General features: G+C 42.6%; 1 protein-coding gene across 1 annotated transcript in view; it reads right to left on the bottom strand.

The window, feature by feature from the left end:
- The window catches only part of Crybg1 (crystallin beta-gamma domain containing 1), a 200,035-nt gene extending 189,110 nt beyond the window's left edge, over nucleotides 1–10,925 (bottom strand). The window contains exon 1 of the mRNA XM_085691001.2: nucleotides 10,703–10,925. Coding sequence (XP_085547127.2) covers nucleotides 10,703–10,869 — 167 coding nt within the window. The 5' untranslated portion in view covers nucleotides 10,870–10,925. The remainder of the gene's footprint in view (nucleotides 1–10,702) is intronic.
- Nucleotides 10,926–23,151: the final 12,226 nt, after the last annotated feature.

The following is a 23,151-nucleotide window of genomic DNA, read 5'->3' as shown; positions in this document are numbered from 1 at the left end:
GCAGAAGGACTGCCATGAATTCAAGGTCAGCCTGGGGTATATAGTAAGTTCCAGGCCATCCTGAGCTGCAGAGTGAGACCCTATTTTAAAACAAACAAAAATGAATAAGTGACAGTGTGTATGGGGGCAGGAGAAGGGAGGAAGGCAATCAATGCATGAAGAAAGGAGAAAGGGAAAGGAAAGAAACACAAAGTAAATAAATAAATGAATGAATTAAAGCCAGTGAACTGGCTCACCAGGTAAAGGGGATTGCTACCAAGCCTGATTATCTGAGTTCAATCCCTAGAACTCGCACAAATGGTAGGAGAAAACCAACCCCTACCTCAAGCTGTCATTTGACCTCTGTAGCGCGCGTGCGCGCACACACACACACACACACACAAACACACCCCAAATAAATGTTTTTGTTTAAAAAAAAAAAGATGAAAAAAGAAGAAATGTCCTATCAAGACACTTTGTGGACAGGAGAGACAGCTCAGTGATTAAGAGCACTTGCTGCTCTTACAAAGGACCTGGGTCTCTACATGACAACTCACAACTGCTAGTAACTCCAGTTCCAGGGCATTTGACCTTCCTTTTCTGGCCTCCTCAGACACCAGGTAGGAACACGGTGCACAGACACAGAGAAAACACTAATACACATAAAATAAAAATAAATCTAGGAGCAAAAATTGGACCTGATGAGGTTTCAAAAGAAGGGCACAAAGCAGGGTGGTAAGGATGGAATGGGATGTGAAGGGTTTACTACCACAGGTGGCCTGAGATGCTCCAGGAGAGGACCATTGACTTGACTGACAACATCTGTGGAAGCTTCTGGAAAGATCATATATCAAACTCTCTGGTGCCCACCACTTCCTGACCACATAGGAACTGTCCTGCAGATGGACTCTTCTGTCCCCAACATCCCCCTTCTCGTCCTCTATGACCCTCACATCATGTGTGCTCAGTGTCCACTTCCTTAGAGAGACCTGAGTCTCTTCAGCTGTTCAGATTAAAAGAATAATTTAGCTTCTGGAGATATTTATATGTTTCATTTTTTTCCCAAGTTACCTGGATGAATTCAGATCTAATGGGGGTGAATCTGGGAGGAGTTAGAAAGGGGTGAATATTAAAATCCAATGTATGAAATTCTTAAAGAATGAGTAAAATATTTTTAAAGATTTTAAAAATTAACATTTAAAAATATAATAGAAATAAATAGTCATTTGTAAACATAACTTTAAAAGTTTGTCACACCAGGCATGGTGGATCACATCTTTAATCCCAGCACTCTGGAGGCAGAGACACGTGAGTCACTATGAACTAGAGGGCAGCCTGGAAGCCATAGTGAGTGTCAGGCCAGCCAGGGCTACATAGTGAGATTCTGTCTCAAAGAAACAGATAAAATAAGACAAAAGTCTGTCAAGGTACAAGTGGAAACAGGAACTGAGCACCTGCAAGTATTCAGGTTCTTTGTTCCCTAATTGTGCGCGTTGTAACCAGTGGCCTTAAGCTCCTGTTGCCCTAACCTCCTAGTCAATATGGCTGCACTGTGGACTGTGAGCAAAAATAAATCCTTCCTCAAAAAAAAAAATCTACCAAATACACAAAAATAAAACCCACAGTTCAAGTAAATGGGCATGAAAAATGTAATTATTTCAAGATTTTTTTTTTTTTCTGAGAAATGATTTCACACTGTAGCGAGGTTGCTTGAACTCCAGCAACCTTCTTGTCTCACCCTTCCATGTGCTGGAATTGTGAGCATGTGCCACCATGACCAGCTACTTGAAGGATTTTTATACACCCACTTTTATCAAATGATCCACACCTTCCAAGTCAACAGTGTCTTCTACACATGTGGACTTGGGAGGGCCCACACTTTCCTGCCTCTTTCAAAGGATGGCCAACCATGTGTATCTCCAAGTCGACAGTATCTCCTCTCCATGTGTACTTTGGAGAGTACGCAGTCTTCTGACTCTGGCAAAGGGTGGCCAATCCTGTGCAGAGCCAACACACTCGACACCCCCTCTAGATTCTTCACATAGGCAAAATTATCAGAAGCAACAAGTTTAGTTATCACTCCAGTGTCAGAGTCAGCGATTCTCCCCAAACCACTTGTCACAGGTGACCAGGAAAAAAAGATATCCCCTGATTTCCCAGAGCATGTGAATGTTTTATCCTTGAATAGTTCCCTTTTCTACAGGGGCCCATAAGGTTCAGACTGTCAAAAGAGAGAAACTCTCTTTCCTGGGTTTTAAAGATAAAAAGAGTAAATGGAACCTCAGTTTCTTCATCCTCCTGTTTTTGAGACAGTTTCGTGTAATACTGTCTGTGTCTCTAACTCACTATGTAGCAAAAGATGACCTAGAAGTCCTGAATCTCCTGCCTATGCCCCCACCTCCTATGTGCTGGGATTACGAGTATGCATCACCATGCCAGGCTAGATAGTTCTCTTCTACCTCCTATGCACAAACACACTCCAACAACAACTTGGTCAATAGGCTAATTTATTTTCCCAGTGATGTGGTGAAAATAGCATGAGTTTGGGTATCACAAAGAATCAGGATCAAATATCGTGTTGCGCTTAGTCATCTCTTTCAGAGTCTGTTCTCTCAAAGGTCAGTGGAAGACTGAATGGCCCGCTTTGCACAGTTTCTACAGATTAAATAATATACTGCATTGGAAAGTAACTGTCATGTAGCAAGCGCTCAGTATCTGGGCATGTCCCTTGGCCTATTTCTTTCTCTTTTTTATTTGTTTGTTTCTTTGTTTTGAGGCAGGGTCTATGTAGCTCTGGCTGGCTTCAAACGCACAGAGTCTGCCTCTGCCTCTCAAGTGCTGTGATTAAAGGCATGCACCACTACACTTGACTGACCTATTTCTTTCTGACCAAAGTTCCTATGTTTATTTAATTTATAGGAGAGACTGATAAGTATCTGGCTGAAAAGAATTCTTTCTCCATTACCCTAACACCATGTCTATTTTCCTCAGAAAACATGTCTAAATCCAACTGATTGTCACATTTACCCTTTGTTGATCAGTTATGAATGGCATTAGGAAAGAAATTTGAAGCCTCATGTTGGTGACCCACGTCTGAAATGCCAACACTTGAGTGGTAGAGGCAGGAGGATCAGGAGTTCATGATCAGCTTCATATTAAGTTTGAAGTCTGTGTGGGTCCCATGAGACCCTGCTCAAAATAAATAAATAGTGTGTGTGCGTTCCTCTTTAACTTCTGTAGGCCTTGTGATGAGTGGAACTGGAGCCCAGGCATGTTTACACTCAGAGAAAGGCAAGCAGCAAGCCTGTATAAGCAGGGACGACCACACAGATATTCCATGAGGATGTTCCCTGTCTACCCCTTCAAAAGTTATGATTCATAAGGGAATGGCAATCCCGTTTGAGGCATTTTTTAAAAGAGCTTAATAAAAATTAAAGTACCGAGAACGGTACAATTAACTCTTAACAATGCAGGAATGCCAGGAAATCTAGAAACTTCCTGTGGACTAAGACCAGGGCAACCTTAGCATGCAAACTGGCAAGAGTCAACTTTGAGCAAATTCCAGGCATTCCATCACTCACGCTTTGCTTTCATCTTGATTATCCAAAATCTAGCTTTCAGACCAGCCTGTTTGAACATGCTCACTGGCATACAGGAATACAACACTTGTTTCCATTCAAAGATGATCCCATGAACGACTCCTGATCAATAATCATCTAAGGTCCCAAACATGTTTTGGAGCCCATTCTAAAACAGAATATCTTTGTACCCTGCCCTTGAAGTAATCGCATTTTCTTAGTTTATAGACAACAACAATTTTCAGGAGAGCTAACATTCATGAAGCAGCAGAGCCAAGTGTGGCTGGCAAGGCCTGGAAAAGCTTCAATGCACAGGCTTGAAAAGGCCTGCTAGTCACGTGGCACACAGAGAAAGAAGGCGCTTCGACTTGGGTGTAAACAGGTGCTTCTATCGAACTTCTATCGAATCGTTTTCTAATTGCAGATACAAAAGCAACCAAACTAGGTATTCATAGGTTATTTATGAGTCCGTCATCATCATGAAAATGTTTAAACAACAAATCATAAATAGAATACAGTATGCCACTGACATCAAACCCTACAAAGGGAGTTCTTGAATATGGCATAGAACAATCCAGGCTGATTCCATAATCGTAATGACAGTCTATCACTTTATAATCTGTTTGTGACCTGTCATGATTGTGCATACTTTTAATCCCAACACTCAGGAGTCTGTGAGTTCAAGACTAGCATAGTCTATATAGAAAAAGACCCTGCCTCAAAGAACCAATAAATAAACAAGCAATTAAAGAAATCTGCTTGTAGGCTGGAGAGATGCCCAGTTGCTAAGAGCTTGCACTGCCCTTGCAGAGGACCTGAGTTCAGTTCCTATTACCCACATCCAGTGGCTCACAATCACCTGTAAATCTATCTGGGGATCTGATGCCCTCTTCTGACCGCCACAGGCATTGAATCCATGTACAAGTACACACAGAGACACATAATTTAAAAATAAAACAAACACTTAAAAATAAATTTAAAAAAATCTGTTTGTATAGATATTTTTTTTTGCAGTATGTGTTAGGTTAGTTCATTATGGTGACAGGGAAGGGACTAGTTCGCAGAAACTCTGGAAGCTTTGACCATGTCAGAAACCAGTCTACATAGCAGATGTCAGTTAACTACTAGTGATCCTAACTAGGGGCCAGTCTTGGAGTTGTCGGTTATGGAACATGGGGAAGATTTCCAGGGGCATGGTTACTAGAAGGTAGGTGAATGACTTGAGCTCCTTCAAAGGTAACATGGGCTGGCAGTGGTGGTACAGCCTGTCACCCAAAAGACCCTGGAACAGAGTAAAAACCAAAGCCTGAGGTTTGGTTCTGCTTCCCCTCTTCAGATTTTCTTCTCTAAACTTTAGTTTCCTTCTCCACCCCAGGGTGTGGGCTTTGCAGGGCCCCGTCTGAGCCTCCATGGGACGATGTATCAGTGGGGTTGATAATCTGACAAGCATAGGGTCATAGGGTCAAGCTAAGGAGGAGTCTGTACTCGGCTGAGTCCTCAGACATACATCAGGTAGAAAATTCTTCATGCAGAGATCTGCAGCTCCCTGCACTGAGTGCTAAGGCAGTTCTTGAGAAATCATGATATCCCTACCTAGCCTAGCACCCACTGCAAATATAAAGAATCATAAACCGTTGAACTTGCATTCCTCAGCCTGTGTTCTACTGCTACAGAGAAAGGCTGTGCTAGAAGACGTGTTTGCCTCTTGGTGATACTGCTTCCTGAAGGCTGGGCCAGGGGTTCACAGAAAGGATCCAAACACAATATTCCCATTTATATATACAGCAATTTCTAAAGATGTTTATTTTTATTGTATGTGTAGAAGTGTCTTGCCTGTGAACATGTCGGTGCACTGTGCATCTGCAGTGCCTTTGGAGCCTGGAACACAGCGTCACCCTAGAACTGGACTTACAGGTAGTTGCTAGCCACCCTGTGTGTCCTGCAAACCAAACTCCAGTCACCTGCAAGAACTGAAGAGCTCTTAACTTGTAAGCCATCTCTCCAGCTACTGCACTTCATTTTCTGCACTAGCCAGAGGCAAAACACATACTCAGCTATAGTTTGGTGGGAGAAGCCAGCATTACTGTGAATGGAATTTTGGGTTTTACTTGCATGGCTGCAGCCTCTTCATAATGTGTCAGAATGATGCTCTAATGTGAGAGGATAACTTCCACTGAGCAGCCCATCCAGAATACAGCTAGCACACAATCGATCTGCGTTGGAAGGCAGAGGCAGTAGGACCTCAAGTTCAAGGTTTGCCAGAGACACAGAAAGGATCAAGACCACCCTGGGCAATTCGATGACATAGTCTCAAGATTAAAACAAACAAACAATCAAATAATAATTAAAAAAAAAGACGTGTAAAAACCGACAGAAGAGGCAAAGGAGGAAAAGATTGTGCTGCCAGACCTGGTGACCTGGCTTGATCCCTAAACCCCATATAGTGGAAGGACAGAGAAGGTGATTTTGATTTTCAAAAGTTACCTTCTGAACTCCATAGACATCCACACACACAGTCACACACATAGTCACACACATACTCACACACACAGTCACACATAAACATAATTAAACAAGATGTAATTAAAAATTATCTATGTGGTGAAGTTCAGTGGTACAGTGCTTGTTTAGTATGAGAGTTCCTAGGCTCACTTCCCAGTACCACATAAACACACATGAAAATGTAAAGTACAAACTCATACTTCAGTGCCCTCTGGGTAAAACACTACAATTATTTATTTTAAAGTGAATGTGGGAAAGATTTATGTTGATGTGCCAGGCACTTTGATTATGAATATAAAGCTTGGTCTTAGTGGTGATTTTTTTTTTTTAAAGATGGAACCCAGAGCCTTACTCATGCTATATCCTTAGTCATGATATAGATTCCTGTAGACCAACATTTGGGAGCTGAGGATTGATGTGAGATCTCCTCTGTATGCTGTGAATACCATTGGTTAATAAAGAAACTGTCTTAGACCGGTGATAGGGCAAAAGAGTAGAGCTAGGTGGGGAAAACTAAACTGAATGCTGGGAGAAAGGAGACAGAGTCAGGGAGAAGCCAAGGAGCCACCTTCTTACTACAGCAGATTGCAAAATTAAGACCAGACTGAACAACATAGCTTCTATCTAAAACAAATAGAGAAACAAAAACAAATGAAAGGGGAATGCAGACAAAGCCAGACCCTCCCAGCAGGAGCTTTCAAGAGATCCAGACAGCAATTCAGCGGAGCACTCCAAAAAACAGCCTTCTTAGGTTTGTAAATCCACTGCAATGTCCAGACTCCTGAATTTCCAGTCAATGATTCTGTAGGGGCATCATGCTAACCTGTTCCTTCCGCCAGGGCCTTGATGTCAGTTTGCCACATCCTAAGTTTTATTTCTAGGTGCCAAAATGTGAAGCGAGAACTGAACTAGACCTGGGTCTGAAAGCTGGAGAAAAGCATGACTGTACAACATGGGGATGCGCCCTGTGGTTCCAAGTGCCACTATGAAATAAAGCTTCTGGGCTCTTCTTTAGGTCTGGGATTGAATATAATTGAAGGCAGTCATAACCTGAAGAAGATGTGGAGCCTTTCATGATTTGTATATCAGAGAATAAAAAACTCTCATGAATTATTCAATATGAGTAAAAGTTCATGAGAGGAAAAAAAATACCTTCTGCTTCCTTAAGATAATCCTCCTTTTGACCTCAACACATTGGATTAAATCTTCTAGTTCCGCACTGAATGCATCATATGCTCCTTTATTCAGTTTCATGCACATGCCCCACCCTCCACTAGTCTGAAGTTTTCTTAGGTGACTGTTCCAGTTCCTAGTATCAGTGCTTCATGTTTGCTGACTCTAAGCAATGGCTCTCGGAAATTCAATTCATCTCATCATTTCAATAAGATAGAGGCTTAGCAGCGTAGGATTTGAGAGACCTAGGGTTCAATCCCTAGTACACACACACACACACACACACACACACACCACATACAGAGACAAACATACAAACATATTCATATACATACACATAAACACACAGACACATACTCATATACATACACACATACAGAGGCATACATATAAACATATTCACACACAGACACATACACACATACACAGACAGATATATACATATATACATATATACACAATACAAAAGGGAAATTATGGCTTTAAAAAAAATCAATCCATAATCCTGGAATAGAGTTTCTACAGTAAGATTATATGGCTTGCAGCTGGACAGTGGTGGCACACACCTTTAATCCCAGCACTCATGATGCAGACCTCTCTGAGTTCGAGGCTCGCCTGGTCTACAAGAGCTAGTTCCAGGACAGGCTTCAAAGCCACAGAGAAACTCTGTCTCAAATATATATATGTGTGTGTGTGTGTGTGTGTGTGTGTGTGTGTGTTTTGGATACAGGGTCTAACTGTGTATGTCTGGCTGGTCTGGAACCCACTCTCTAGCCAGACTGTCCTTGACCTCACAGAGATCTGCCTACCTCTGCCACCTGAGTGCTGGGATCAAAGATGTATGGCACCATAACCAGCTTCAAAAATATTTGTGGCTCCTTTTTAAGAAAGAAGAATGAAAAAGAGAAATACCAGTCATTATCAAGCACTCACTGCGTGCCAGTGTTCTACACACTTGACATGAATCCATCTGTTTCCTTGTACAACAGTTGATCCCTTTTTCTGAATGAGGACATTGTGACATCAAATGGTTCCAAACTCGCCAGGATGACATAACCAAGTGTCACAGTAGGCAGGGATTTAAACTCAGAGAATCCAGGCCCAGAATAAACTCTTTTACAAAACAGATCATCAATTAAAATGGGACATATGACTGTTCCCACTAAGTCTGTGGTTGTCAACCTTCCTAATGCTATGACCCTTTAATACAGTTCCTCATATTGTGGTGACCTCCAACTATAAAGTTATTTCATTGCTAGGCCGTAGCTGTGATTTTGCTGTTATGAATCATAGCTATCTGATAAGCAGGATATCTGATATGTGACCCCTGTGAAAGGGTCGTGTGACCCCCAGAGGGTTGTGACTCACAGGTTGAGAACCAAGGCAGTAGGCCTGCTGAGGGTCACTCTGGCCACTGCTCCTCAGCACACAGCACACACACACTGCTGGCCCTCTGATGAAGATAAGAATGTATGACATGGGAGATGCTTTGACCCCAGAGGGCAGTAATTATTTCTGTGAAAAATAACATAGGAGTAGCATGCTTGCCAAAGTCAAGGTGGAAAAGACTTGAAGAGTGAACTGTAGGAAGAGACCTATTTTATTTAAAGAAACAACTGACTTTTAGGATGTTCACACTAAAGCCACAGATATTCCCATAATACAGAACTCTAGGACTTCCAGGCATCTTTGCAGTGGTCAGCTCTCCTCGCAAAAGAAGCACTTCCCCCATCTTGCTCTATTTCCTCACCTCTCCTTCTATTTCTTTGCTTTATGATAGTTTTAGATTCACCTTTGAAACAATACAGTAGTATCCATTATCCTGAGAAGGAGAGGAAAGATGATTCCAAGACAACCCACTGGGGACCCTGTTTGTGTGGGGGGAAGGGACATAGAGATTGATTTTATTTTGTTTTCTAATACAACTGGCCTCCACATCTCAACCCAGCATGGACTGAAAATACAAAAGAGGAGGTTGGAGAGTGAACCCACATCCTTTATGCTGAACCTCTAATCTGGCAGCTCACAATGCCTGTAACACCAGCTCCAAAGGACCCAATCACTGGGGTGTCTATGCAGTGCACTCACACACACACACACACACACACACACACACACACACTCATACACACACATATACGCAATAATTAAAAAATAAACATTAAATTAAAAATAAAACAAAAGAGAACATCCTAGTGAAAAATACTACACTGTACTGAACATATACAGCTATTTTTCCTTGACATTATTTCATAAGATATTTAACAACCAGTTAAATATTTTCCATTGAATTAGGAATTAAAAATAATCTATAAATTATGACGTATATGGTAGGAAGGCATGATGATGGCCCAGCCTGTATTCCCAGTGCTTGGAAGGCTGTCACATAAGGAGGCCTTATGGAAGGCTAGTTCCAGTTCAGCCTGGACTGTACAGTGAGACTCTGAATAATAATAAAAGCAACAACAATAATAAAGTATATGGTAAGAGCCGGGTACAGTGGAAGCCACACTGACCAGACATTTGGCCATCCTCTTTAAACATCAAGAACTTTCTCCCAGCTATAAATGAAATACTTGTAAAGATGCTGTGACTAGAAACATATTCCAAGGACAGAAGAGTAATTTATTTTTCAGAGCTTTTGTTAGTTTTCTGAAGGAAAGAATGAAGTGTTTCCTCATTGGCCTAAAATACATAAAAGCTCTAGAAGGAAAAATTTCTATTTGCCATTTCACCACCAGATGTGTTTTCTTTTGAATAAAATACCAAGAGTCATGTGTTGTCACATTTTGATGGACAGAAAACAGGACTGGGATTCCACTGAGTCAACCATCAATTCTGATAGGATAACTGGGTAGCTATTACACTTAAAATAAAATCAACACAAAATTCAACATATAACTTAAAAGTACATTGACTATCATTACCCTTTGCTTTTTTTGGTGTTGACCAGTGAACCTAAAGACTGGCCCAATTAGGCCAGCACCCTGTCACTGAGGTCTAGTTCCAAACCCTATATTTTAAGAACTAGGTACTTCCTAATTTGTCACTGATTCTACTGGGGACACTTAACCCGGGGCCTCCATTTCTCTATTCTTTTAATAGAGTCAATCTTGCTCACCATTTTCTCCTCCCTTGGATCTGGAGGCTAATATCCATGAATATGGGAGTCTTTATGATTAAGGCACTGAAATAAAAATAATTCCAGAGCTCTCAGGCATTCCTAGAGGCATTTATTGCCATGCCAACCCTTCACTGCCCTCCCGCTCTTTGCAGCTGCTGGCCGGTGCAGACAACTGATGAAAGGCAAAACTAAGGGCCCCAACATGAGTCGTTGAAACTCGGACTGAGCCAAAGCTGAGCGGCCCGGACCCCGTGGCATAGTTTCGGGGCAGGAAGAGCCTTGCAAAACAGGGTGAGCCTGGGCTAAGAGAGCGGGCGCGGGAAGGATCTGCATAGGCAACGCTTACCCCGTCTCACCGAGCCCCGTGGGCGGGTGCGGGACGAACACCCCACAATTGGACCGCGGAGACTGCTTCTTCTTGGAGCGCCAGATGTGGAAAGTGGGGTGCTTCTTGGGGGCCTTGGACGGGCTGGCCTCCCTGGATCCGCCCGGCGACGGTGGCGACAGCGGCATCTCCTCGTGTGCCTCTTCTGTCGGCTGCTCCGACGCAATCCTCCCCGGCCCCCAGCCGCGGTGGAAGAACTCACCTGGGCGCCAGCTCGCCCGCCTTTCCCAGTGTGTTGCCCGACCCCGCCCACTTCTCGCCCTAGCAGGGGACGGAGGAGGGTTAAAGGACGAGGACCTGAGAAGACTGGGCTGCTGGAGCTTCGCGGAGCAGGGCTGGGCCGCCTCATAGCGCCCCCGCGCGGCCAGGGCTGCAAGCCCAGGTGCGGCCATCTCGGGAGCATCAGGTACCTCTGGCCCTCCCCTCGGCGCTGGCTTCGGGGCAGCGACACCTATTGGACACTCCTGGAACAGTGTCCCCTGAGCCTGGTCAGTTTCTGCAAAGCCGTTAGCTGCCATGGGTCACCTGCTGGAGTTGGTGGCCTCTCTTGACCTGTGTCTGGCTTGAGTGGTTGCTTAGCCACGAACTTCACCTGGGGAAGGATGGGAGGGGCACGTCCCCAGGCCGCGCCCCATGGCAATTAGAACTCCTTTACTCTGGGTGGCTGGGCAATCACAGGCTGGGTGGTTTCTGATGCTGTTTGTAAACACGAGTGCCAACTTCTCCACTCCTCAGGAATCTGAATAATTAATTTGGACTCACATCGCATAAAGTAACAAGGGATTAAAAAAACACACGGAGCCGGGCATTCCCAAGCTTTCCAGTTCTGAAAGGGCTCAACATATCCCTCACAGTGAATTAAATGGTAGTCCCCAAAGGCCCATGTCATCTGTTTTGCTGCTCATCACTTTCTTTACTGAAGCAGCACTGAGATGACTAGGTAGCAAGGGCAGTGATATTAAGCGACAGAGGTACACTGGGAATTCCCTGAAGAGCATTAAGACCACTGTTTAAAACCGAAGCCCACGGTGCCTTTTCTTCTTGGAAGATGCAGCTCAGGCCTCCACTTCTTCCCTTACTCTCCAAGAACACACATTGGTATTTCATCGTTTCCCTACAATTGTGTCAATCTATAAACTACAGATGGTTACAGCTTACAAATCATGCCAGGCATGGTGGCATGTGCCTTTGATCCCAGCACACGGGGAGGCAGACACGGGTATATGTTTGTAAATTCAAGGCCACTTGCTCCACAAAACTATTTCCAGGACTGTCATGGCTCTATAATAAATAAAATACGGTTTTGTAACATTTTTTTTTAATGACTCTTCAACAGTGTTTGAAAATTCCTGTTTTTAAGCTGTCCATCAAAACTTGATATTCTAAGTCAGGCATTCAAGCTCACACTGTCATTCAAACACTCAGAAGACCAAAGCAGTAGAACTGGCTGGAGTTGAGATAGCCTGGGCTACATGGTAAGTTCCAGGCCTGTCTGGACTACTAAATGAGACACTGTCTGAAGGAAGCAAGCGTTCTGAGTATAGTAGCATTCACTTCAATCCCAGCACTGGGGAGACAGAAGCAGTCGCATCTCTGAGTTTGAGCATGGCCTGGATTACTTAGCAAGCTCCAGAACAGCCAGAGACACAGAGTGAGACCCTATCCATCCCCTCCCCTTGAAAGGGAAATGAAAAAAAAAGGAAAGAAAGGATGGGAAAGAAACCAGGGTAAAATATAACATTTTAGATCTTGGAAGGCACTGAGAGACATGTGGGTAATATGCATAAAAAGGCAAGAAATCATTAGCTACTTCAAGGGATACCTAACTTGTGAAAAGTCCCAGTCCAAGGAATTCTTTGTCCTTAAGGACAAAGAAAGGGAACTGTCAATAAAGATTTGTAAAAGCTGGCCCTTCAGCTGCTAAAGGGCAATGATAATAGTAAGACAGACGTAGGGGACGGGAAGGGAGAAACAGGAAAATAAAGGAAATGAGGGGCATGAAGAGAGAAAATTTTACTGTTACTCATATTCGAGCCAGCAGTAAATCAGTTCTTTCGTTTCGTTATTTTAGCAATTCATTTCTTCATTCTTGACCTTCCAAGTGAGCCCCTCCCCTTGTTTGTGTGACTTATGAATTCCAATCACATTTCTTTTATCACTCTTTCCCATTGCAGTGAAATTAACAGTTTACAGATTTCTGTCTTCTATTATTCTAAATGAAGGGCATTTCTCATTTTTCTTTATATGTTCAATTAATTGAAATTTTCAATTAAACCAATTGATGCTGCTGACGAAGCTGGACATCTAAAATGTTCAGCACATCTTTTAGACTGTACGCATCACATAAACAAAAGTCACAGGGTTCTCTCCACTATTGTCTTCTTAAAGAGTAGCATAGGGAATGACTCAGTGTAGGCATTTAACATATACTCACGATATAAATGTTCAAGAAATTCAAATTAAACTGAGCATCGTGATACAGGCCTATCACTTGGGTGGTTGAAACGGGAGACCATCACTTTCAGGCTAGCCTGCACTACACAGGAAAACACTGTCAAAAAACTAACTGAGCCAGGAATGATAGTGTACACTTTCTATTCCTAGCCCTGGAGCGACTGGGGCAGGAAGTTTGCTGTAAGACCGAGGCTAGCCTGGACCACACTGAGGACCAAACCAGCTTAGATTATAAACAATACCGATTCTCACCTTTCTTTCCGTCAAAATGCCAAACAAAGTTAGCATGGGGGTAGATGTTTACATCCCAGCACTTAGGAAGATGAAGCAAGTGATTTACAATACATATTTGAGGTCAGTCTAGACTAAACTCTCTTTAAAAAGTTATAAAAAGCCAGACATAATAATACATGCTTATAACCTACACACTCAGGAAGCTGATGCGGGAAGATTCCCGAGGTAGACCCTGCTGTGGTGCTGCCACAACCTGTGTTCATGTGCTGAGAGAGGGAAGTGGCTTCAACAAGAAGACATGAATTGTCTGACCATCAGATAAGTTCCATTTAAGTGGCTATCCTCAAATAGCTTCAACCATCTTTATTTATACATCAAAACAAGCATGTTTTTTCCATAATAACAAACATGATTTTTTCATCTTCCAATGAAAACCTCCCCCCAAAACAAGTAAGTCAAATACGTTTTTCCCAACTTTTTCATTAAAACATCTTTAAGTCTAAAACAACACTTACCATTTTGCCAGCTTGTCCAGGTACTGACCCAGGTACACTCTATTTTTATAAAACTAGAAGCGATAAACATAGGCACACATTTTCAAAAACAATATCATTCAGAACATAATTACAGAGATTGGGATGATCATCCTGTCAGCTGAATTAGAGCAGCTCCCCGGGTCCAGAGTGACGGCTGACATCCCCAGACAAGAAACCTGAGAAGCATCAGCTCTTTGAGAATTTTAGGGGAAAAATTTTAAGAAAAAATGGATTTTCCTGGAATGATCACATTTTCCCATACATGATTAACAAAATGACAGTAAAACCATCAAGGGAATCCTCCGTGTTACAAGAGAGAAAAGACAGTGTGCAGGCTGTGAAGGCCCAGCAGTATTCTGTGGTGTGCTGAAGTCTACTGGTCCTTGCCAAGGAAGTCTGTCCCCAAGGGCTTTTGCCTCATCTGGAGACTCATTGGACAAACACTTTTACTGTCCCAAAACTAGACCACACAACTCCCAACAAGTCCCTGTCACAAAAGAAAAACCAAAAAAAAACCAAAAAACAAAAAACAAAAAAACCCAGACAAGACAAAGAAATTGGAAGCACACTACGTAGAATACACTGTCGCTGGGAATAATATAGTGTAGCAAGACAGGCAAACAACAGATAACATGTAATAAAATTGATGCATATTCTAACCAAGGAATTTCAGAGATTACTTTTCAGTTGATGCAAATACAGATTCATTCAGACTTGTTTGAGTTCATTCATTCATCCACGGTGAATTAGGTGATTTGTAAAATATCTGGGAGACCTGGTACTGAAACATTCCCAGTCACCTTGACAAGATGCTCTAGCAAATGATCTTATTGTCTCTCAGCACCAGAGACTACTTAGCACAACTCCACCACTGACCTCCCCAAGAACCAAAGACCTGTCTACATAGACCTTGCTAGATGATCAGTCTTCTGCCTCACTCCTCTGGAACACTAAGAACCCATTCTGTATGTAGGCTTGGGGAAGTTCTATGCAGGGCCACCTGATTAAGAGTCTGGGTCCTTTAGTTGCTTGCTAAATTCCAGCACAATTTTGGCTGTCTAGGTTCTACCCCAGAGCCATGGAATTCCTGTGGTTTAACAAAGAAGGTATTCAAAGAGGTCATGTGGTTGGTGTGTGAACAATGGCCACTTCCAGAGCAGAGAGCAAAGAGGATTAAGACTTCAGACGTGATGAAATGTATCTTGGTGGCTCAGGGAAGTTATCAACAGGGAGGTGACCAGTTTGTGAGTTGTCCTGATGAATAATGAATAAGAATTCCCAGAGAGAAAAGAGAGGGTGTATAGTCTAGGAAGAATAAACAAGGTGGGTCAAAGGCAAGGATTGCAAAAGGGCACGTGTTATTAGGGAAGCTGAAGAAAGGGCAATAGGTGAAGAAATAGGAAGGAAATATGATGGGTAAAATCAGGCAGAGCTGGTGGGGGAGTGAATGGTGAGTAAGGCTCCTTGAGTTTGGGCTTGGCTATATGGGCAACAGAACTATAGTTTGGATCTCAATTCCCCAAAGGTGCACATAGTAAAGGCTCAGACCATAGTATGGGGCAATTTGAAACTGGAGGGCCCCTCAAGGTGGTATTACAAACTCTTCAGATCATTGATGCTATGACCTGGAAGGAGATAATTGAACCCTAGACCCCTATTTTCTTTTTGCATTAAGACCCTGATGATGTGGTCTTCCTTGACCATCACCTTTGCCACGATGGGGCTGCCTCACCACAGGCCCAAGAGCAGAGGCACCAAATGAACATAAACAATGAACCAAAACCCACCTTCTCTCTTTATAAGTTGATTACACAGGGACCTGGTTAACGATGTGCCCAGATTACGACCCCCAGAGAGAGACCACCAGAGAGGCCCAGACAGTAAGAAGTAAGGTTTAATCAACATAATACAAACATGTTTGGAACTCATCTCCATCCCTGTTACAACGAGGTAGAGAGAGGAGTTGTATCTCCTCTGTAGGGTAAGCTTTTAAAGGCATAACTACAAAGAGAATCTTTGAAGCTGCTTTGGCATGGGTGCAAGAACTTTTACTCCCTCCCATTTTGCTAAGTCAACTTTTTCCTTGTTCTTAGAGAAAGGCCACTGTTCCTGAGTTAGGCCATTTTTATCAGCCTGTACCAGGTGGGTGGCTGGCCTGAGCTAAGTGACCCTATGCTCAGAATCTCCTAGGTGGGAGAGGGGAAGGCCACTATCTTCCTGGGAAAACATTCTGCTAGGAATTTTCTTCTTGCCCCATTGAGAATAAGAGGTTAGAGTCCTACAGTTATATTTTATGCAGAGAATGGACATGAACAAACTTGGGTCTTACCAAAATGGTTTTCAGGGGTGGCTCAGAGTTGAGAGAAACTCTTGATGAAATCACTCAATTTTAGAGTTTTCTGCAAGAAGTTAGATGATGGGGCCCATGAAGAAATGGAAATGGGGACTGGGGAAATAGCTCAACCCAGTGAATGCTTGATAAAAGCCAGGCAAGACCAAACACTTGAGCAGGCAAAGATGGGAAAATCCTTGGACTTTGTGGCCTGAATCAGTGAGCTATAGGAAGCTTTCTTGACAGACTTGCTTGGACCACCAGCCCATAAATAATGACACAGAGACTTATTATTAATTATAAAAGTTTGACATTATTTTAGGCTTTTCCCCAAATTGCTGTTATAACTCAAATAAACCTGCTTCTATTAATTGATATTCTACCATGTGACAGTTACCTCTCCTCTGTATTGTATATTCAATTTGTTTCAAATCTCACTAATGTCTCTACATTTCTTCTTTTCAGAGTTTCCTCACTTCCAGGAAGTCTCGCCTACTCTCTCCTATCTAGGTATTGGCCAGTCAGCTCTTTATTAAACAAATCATAAGCACCTTAGGCAGAGACACATGTTTACAGTGTAAACAAAGATTCCTCAGCAGTGATTTCCAGTTTCATTGAGAGACCCTGTCTCAAAAACTAACATGGAAATTTAGGAGGAAGTCAGCTGTTGTGGGGCATTCACCAAAGAAGACTGTTCAGACCTGGGTTTAAATCAATAGAATGTCTTAATTAGCTGGCCTGTGACTACAATGGGACCTTGGGATCGCAGTGTAGCCCAGAGCCTTTCTCAGGATGAGCTTTTCAGCACAAAAATCATGTCCTGCGTTAACTGACACACTTCAGTTAAAAAGAACAGTTAGCCAGACACAGAGCTACAGAGGCAAGGTTAGTACATTTAGTGACTTTCCCATAATAATTAACTTTATGAATCAAGTTTTCGTTTTATCTATCTATCTATCTATCTATCTATCTATCTATCTATCTATCTATCTATTTTTGCAAGTTGTGTTGTCTGTGTGATGGGTTTTATAGTCTGAATGGTACTTACATCATGGACTCAGTTGATCTAAGGTCTGGGGACCTGTGACATTCTCCACTAGTTTTACTGAATGAGCCACATCATGGACTCATCCTGTTTTAGTTTGAGATGTAGGGTCTTATTGTTAATCCAATGATATTAATGAGAATTAAAGGCCCAGCCAGTGCTGATAGCAAATTAGTTAGCCAGGGGAACCAAGAAAACAGCTTGGTACCCATTATTTCTGTAAAAATGGCAACATTTTTTTCTAATTACTCCTGTTCCACTAACATAGAAATGGTGGGCTTTCCCCAGAGTTCCTTCCTTCCTTCCTTCCTTCCTTCCTTCCTTCCTTCCTTCCTTCCTTCCTTCCTTTCTTATCTTACAAAAGATCTCAGCCTCTCCAATTTTGTAGGATAATTTCTGCAATGAAATCTAACTTGTTTTAATTTAGAAATAGAAGCTTTTAATCCCTCTAAGTGCTGATCAATATATCTGCTTAGTTTTGAAAGCATCAGCAGAGGGACATTTAGAGAAAACATTAGTATAAGTCCATCAAGTAGCCTCAGAGGCCCAGTAGTGCTGTTATCCAGATGAACTACCCAGAGGATAGAATGGCAGGCATCAGAATAATGAAAAGTGCCCAGATTAAGGGTTTTGAATATTAGACACATTTTAGTCTCTCTAAGTCCTCTAACATTAATTTGGGCTGCCCGCAGTCACAGTGAGTTTTGTCGGTCAATGGGCGGACAGTCTGATTAGTTCTTATCCTGTGAAATGCACGGGTCAGCTGTCTAAGCATAGCCAGTAATCTTGGCGGATTCTTGACTGGAAAGGATTAACTGTCTCCTATCCCCCAAGGTCCCTTTCTATGGCATAGAGTCTGATTCTCCAGGTTTTCTTCTGTTTCCAAAAATCCAGAATCTTTTAAAAAGCAGTTTTGTTGTTGTTATTGTGTGTGTGTGTGTGTGTGTGTGTGTGTGTGTGTGTGTGTGAGTGTGTGTATGTTCCCGGAAGTCTCAGTTTTACAACTCTAAATTTTGCAATGAAAACTCCCTTGTTTCTGATAACTGGGAGTGAGGAGGCAGCTGCAGGATATACATAGATTTATAAACTCTGTATTCTTATTTCAAAAGATAACTTCCCATATGTTTTCTTTTCTCCATACAACCAAATGCTTAAAATAGGCATCAACAAGTAAAAGTCAAGATGGAGTATGGGATGTGGTCTGTAGACATATAGCCACCCCTTCGCCTGTATCTATCCATCTTCCTCAGTTCCCAGGTCTAGGCCTGAGTACAACGGGGTGTGGACCATGATCCTGTATTCATACCAAACGTTATTTATGAGGATGCAGAGGGCCAAGGAGTAGAAGGGCCTGGAGACCACTGAAACCCTAATTTTAATGTCCCCACAGTTCAGAGACGGTGTTTGTGGCTTCTGTTTTCTTGACCTGGGTGTGGTGGATCCACAGTGTAATGTGAGCTACCTTCTCAGCCAGAGGAGTGGAGAGAATCACTGCACAGAATGCTTTCCAGGTGAGTTTCAGTACTCCTTTGGCTACTTGTTTGCCCCAGACAGTACCACCGAGGGCTCAAACGAGGGGTAACTGGTGGCAGCTTCACAGGTCAGCAGGGTCTCTCAATAGTTCAGTGAATAGCCTTTATGGAAGACTGAGGGCCTGTAGTGACTTCACAAAATCTGGTATCCAGAAGTAGCAATATTCCAGCTGCACCAAGGGATTCTTGGACCTGTCTCTTAGTTTTCGAAGTTGGGATTTGAAGGATGGCCGAAATCCTACTCTGAACAGGCTTCCTTTGCCTCCTTTCAGCTGGTAGTAAAGAAAAGTAGCCTTCTACAAAGTTGAACTTTTCAGCTGACATTTTGTATCCCGATGTCTTTATCTCTTTCAGCAGTCCCTCAGTTGCCCTTTTATGATTTTTTAATCATAGGAAACCTCTGATGGAAGGGCAGGAAGTCTGTATTTAGTGTTTTTAAATCCTGGGACAACCTGGTCCAGGTATATTGCCCACTGTATCCTCCTACTGGTTCTCAATTGAAACGTAAAGGTGGGTTGACTCACCTTTGCCAATGATAGGTTAGAGAACACATCTTTCAAGTTCAAGACAATGTACACCTGTTCCTCTGGAAGAATCAGACTCGTGAGAATCAGAGGTCCCAGATTTCTTCATAGGTAGGAGAGGCATATTCCAGGGTGACTGGGAGGGCACCAGGATGCCTATCTCTTCACACCAGGCAATACGGGCTGCAATTTTCCCTTTTATTTTCAGGGTCATTGGGTATTGTTTAATCTGGATGGAGGTAGCTGGACTGGTTAGTTGAACAATTATAGGAGCTTGATGTTGGGCCAGTTTTGGAGGCTTGTTTCTTCTGATAGAGGGCAAGACACCAAAATGTTGCTGTGTTTCTATAAGTCTAACTGTGTCTCATCATTAGAGATGGTGACAGTAGCTTTCTATTTATGCAAAAAGTCTTGTCCCAATCAGTTCTCTATCATTAAACACCCTTTAAACGACCTCCAGCAACTGGGATTTGTTGGGGGAGGCTGCTTATTCATTTTCTGGCCACACAGATTCCCAAAATAATCACACAGAAATCTGTTTTAATTGCAATACTGTTTGGTCAATAGCTTAAACGTGTTTCTGGCTAACTCTTATATCCTAGGCTAACCCATCTCCATTAAGCAGTGTATCACCAATACAGTTTTGGTGGGCTCCAACAGAGACATATGTCTCCTGATGCAGCTACATGGCTTCTCCTCACTCCACCTTCTTTCTCCCAGCATTCAGATTAGTTTTCCTGGCTAGCTCAGTCAGTAGAGCATAAGACTTTTATTCTCAGGGTCATGGGTTCAAGCTCCACGTTGGGTGTCAATTTGTTGGGGGAAGCTGCTTGCTCATTTCCTGGCTTCCCAGATTCCTGAAATAATCACACAGAAATCTGTACTAATTGCAATATTGTTTGACCAATAGTGTAACTGTATTTCTGGCTAATCTTTATATGTCAAATTAACCTATTTCTATTAATCTGTGTATTGTCATGTGGCTGTGACTTACCGGCAAGGTTCTGGTGGGCTCCAGCAGAGGCATCTGTCTTCTTTGGGCAGCTACACGACTTCCCCCTGACTCTGCCTACTTTCTCTATATATCTCTTTCAGCCTGGCTTTACTCTATTAAGCCATCGGCTGAAAGCAACTTCTTTATTAGCTAATGGCAATAAAACATATTCACAGCATACATCTCCTCCCACATCACCGACCTATTAATATCTTTACTTTTTATGCCATTTTTTCTAACATCTGGGTGACAAAGGACATCTTTTTAGCAGTTGTCTTTCATCTTTTAAAATGACCTAGAGAAAGTTGTTTAAAGTCTCCTTGGTCAGTGTTGGACAGAAGGGAAAATTCGTTCTGTCCACAATGCATTGATTTCCTTTCCTAGCTTGGGGGCTTTTTTTCCCTCAGAGAATGGTGGGTTTTATGAGTCATTGATTAATGAGGAGACATAAATGATGAAAGAGAAAGGGGTGGAACTTTCTCTTTTACTTTGGGTTAAGCCCAGGGGATCTGTTCTCCTTTCCTGGGGCTGATTAGAGCATGCAAGGAAAGGACCAGAGGGAATGCTCCCCTGGGGAACTATTTCTCCCTCCCTGTGTGCATTCTACTTAAATGACTGGGCCCCGTACGAGAAGCCCAGCCTTTCTCCACCTCCATACAGAAGACCAACCCAACCTTGAGCGGGAGTCAAGCAACAAAACAAGCAAGTGCTCTTGCTCCTGGAGTAGGTCAGGTGGCTTCTTTTTGGATTTATCTGAGTGACTTGGAAGAGCCAAAAGGATTTCGCTTCTCAATAGGAGGGGCCAGAGGTCTTAAGCAAGGGTGTCCTCATACTAGAAAAAGCCACTTATCAATACAGGGAAACAAAACTGACAAAAACACATAGAACACACACACACACACACACACACACACACACACACACACAGAAAGAGAGAGAGACAGACAGACAGTGACAGAGACAGACAGAGACAGAGAGAAGACCACACACTACACATTCATAAATGAACAGGGGGACCCAGTGATGTTGTATATGGATCATGAACACTGAAACAGCAGCCATGTCTGACCTCTCCTATGTGTGCAAAGAGAAGGCTCCTGAACCAGACTTACCTCCAGAAGTAATAGACCAGGTGACTTTCTAATCTGTTTCCTTTTGGGACAGACACGTCAGACTCCTCTGAAGAATTAGGCAGTGATTGATCAAAGGGAGCCCTGGTGGCTTGGGACATCTCAGGTTGTGCACCCCCTAGGAGTCCCCTGACCACCACACTCTTCCTTGCTCCAAAAGTTTCCCTTGGTATCTTTATGTCTGGTTTCTGGGATCTGGCTGGGGCCACCAGAAGTGTGTGACAGAGAAGACTGCTTAGACATGGGCTTAAGCCAATAGAAAGTCTTTATTAGCTGACCTGAGACTATACTAGGACATTGGGATCCCAATGTAAATGTAACCTTTAACCTTTCTTATGATGAGCTTTTAAGCACAAAAACTATGTCCTGGGTTAACATACTTCAGTTAACAAGAACAGTTAACCAGAAGTGGAACTATAAAAGTTGAAAAGCAAGGATAGTACATTTAGAGACTTTCCCATAACTATGGACTTGGATTTTCTTTTGACATGTGGTGCTATCTACATGCTGAGTTTTACAGTCTGAATGGTAGTTCCATCAGCTCTATCAATGTCTGGAGACCTACTAAGGCCTGGGGTCCTGTTACAACAACAAATACCAACCTCTGGTCTCCACATGTACAACCCCATACTCATCTATAAACATACACACATTCATTACACACACACACACACACACACATACACACACACACACACACACACACACACACACACACAGTTTTTCAAGAAGAAATAGTTGGCAGGATGGCTTAGCAAGTAAAATAGCTTGTCATTCAAGCCCGGTGACCTGAGTTTGCTCCCTAGAACTCACTGTGGAAGAAATGAGATGAATCCTAAAATCTGCCCTCTGACACACATGTGCACACACAACACATGCACACATACATCCACAAATACATTCAAATGTCATGGCAAATACACTCCTAAATACTCCTAAATACATACACACAAAGAATTCCTTTAATAGAAGAGAACTGAGGGAGATGGAATGACAATACTTGTAGTCAATAAAGAGAAACAATGAAGGGTTACTAAATGTTAGCTGATACTTCCAGCTTACATAGATAGACAGCATTGGCTGAAAACAGAAGTACTGGCAAAGGATTAGAGTCTTTCCATATAAAAGTAAGCTTGGTTTTGAATGTAATGTAGCCTGGAAGCTCCATAAGTAGATTTTATTTAGGAATTTGTTGAAAAATGAATTTTGAAGGTTAAGGACAGAGCAATATGTGTAAATGGACATTGCCTCTGAACATATTAAAACAGAGGCCATGGGACTAGATATCACCCAATAAAAATATATAGGATAAGGCTAGAAGAGGATCAAATATGAAAGTCTTGGCCACATAAATGACTTTCATGTAAGAAAGACCCTCCATATATCAGAAGGCAGCCAGACAACAGAGGTGAGAAGGCAGGGTAGAACCTTTCCCACTGGACATCAATCTGACCTATATCAGAGGCAAGCTTCCTCCAACCAACACTGATTTTTTTCTTTATTTAATCTTGTATTGCATTTTACCTGAATTTAATCTGGCAGCCTGAGAGACTGTAGAAATGCCTACAGTTCTCTGCTCATCCCACAAATAAGCAAAATCTTTTTTCTTAGACCTTACATTGGGCTATG

The sequence above is a fragment of the Myodes glareolus genome, chromosome 1, assembly GCF_982192425.1.
Source record: "Myodes glareolus chromosome 1, mMyoGla1.1, whole genome shotgun sequence".
Classification (NCBI taxonomy): domain Eukaryota; kingdom Metazoa; phylum Chordata; class Mammalia; order Rodentia; family Cricetidae; genus Myodes; species Myodes glareolus.
Note: the sequence above shows the minus strand (reverse complement) of the source record. Positions and strands in the feature narration are given on the sequence as shown.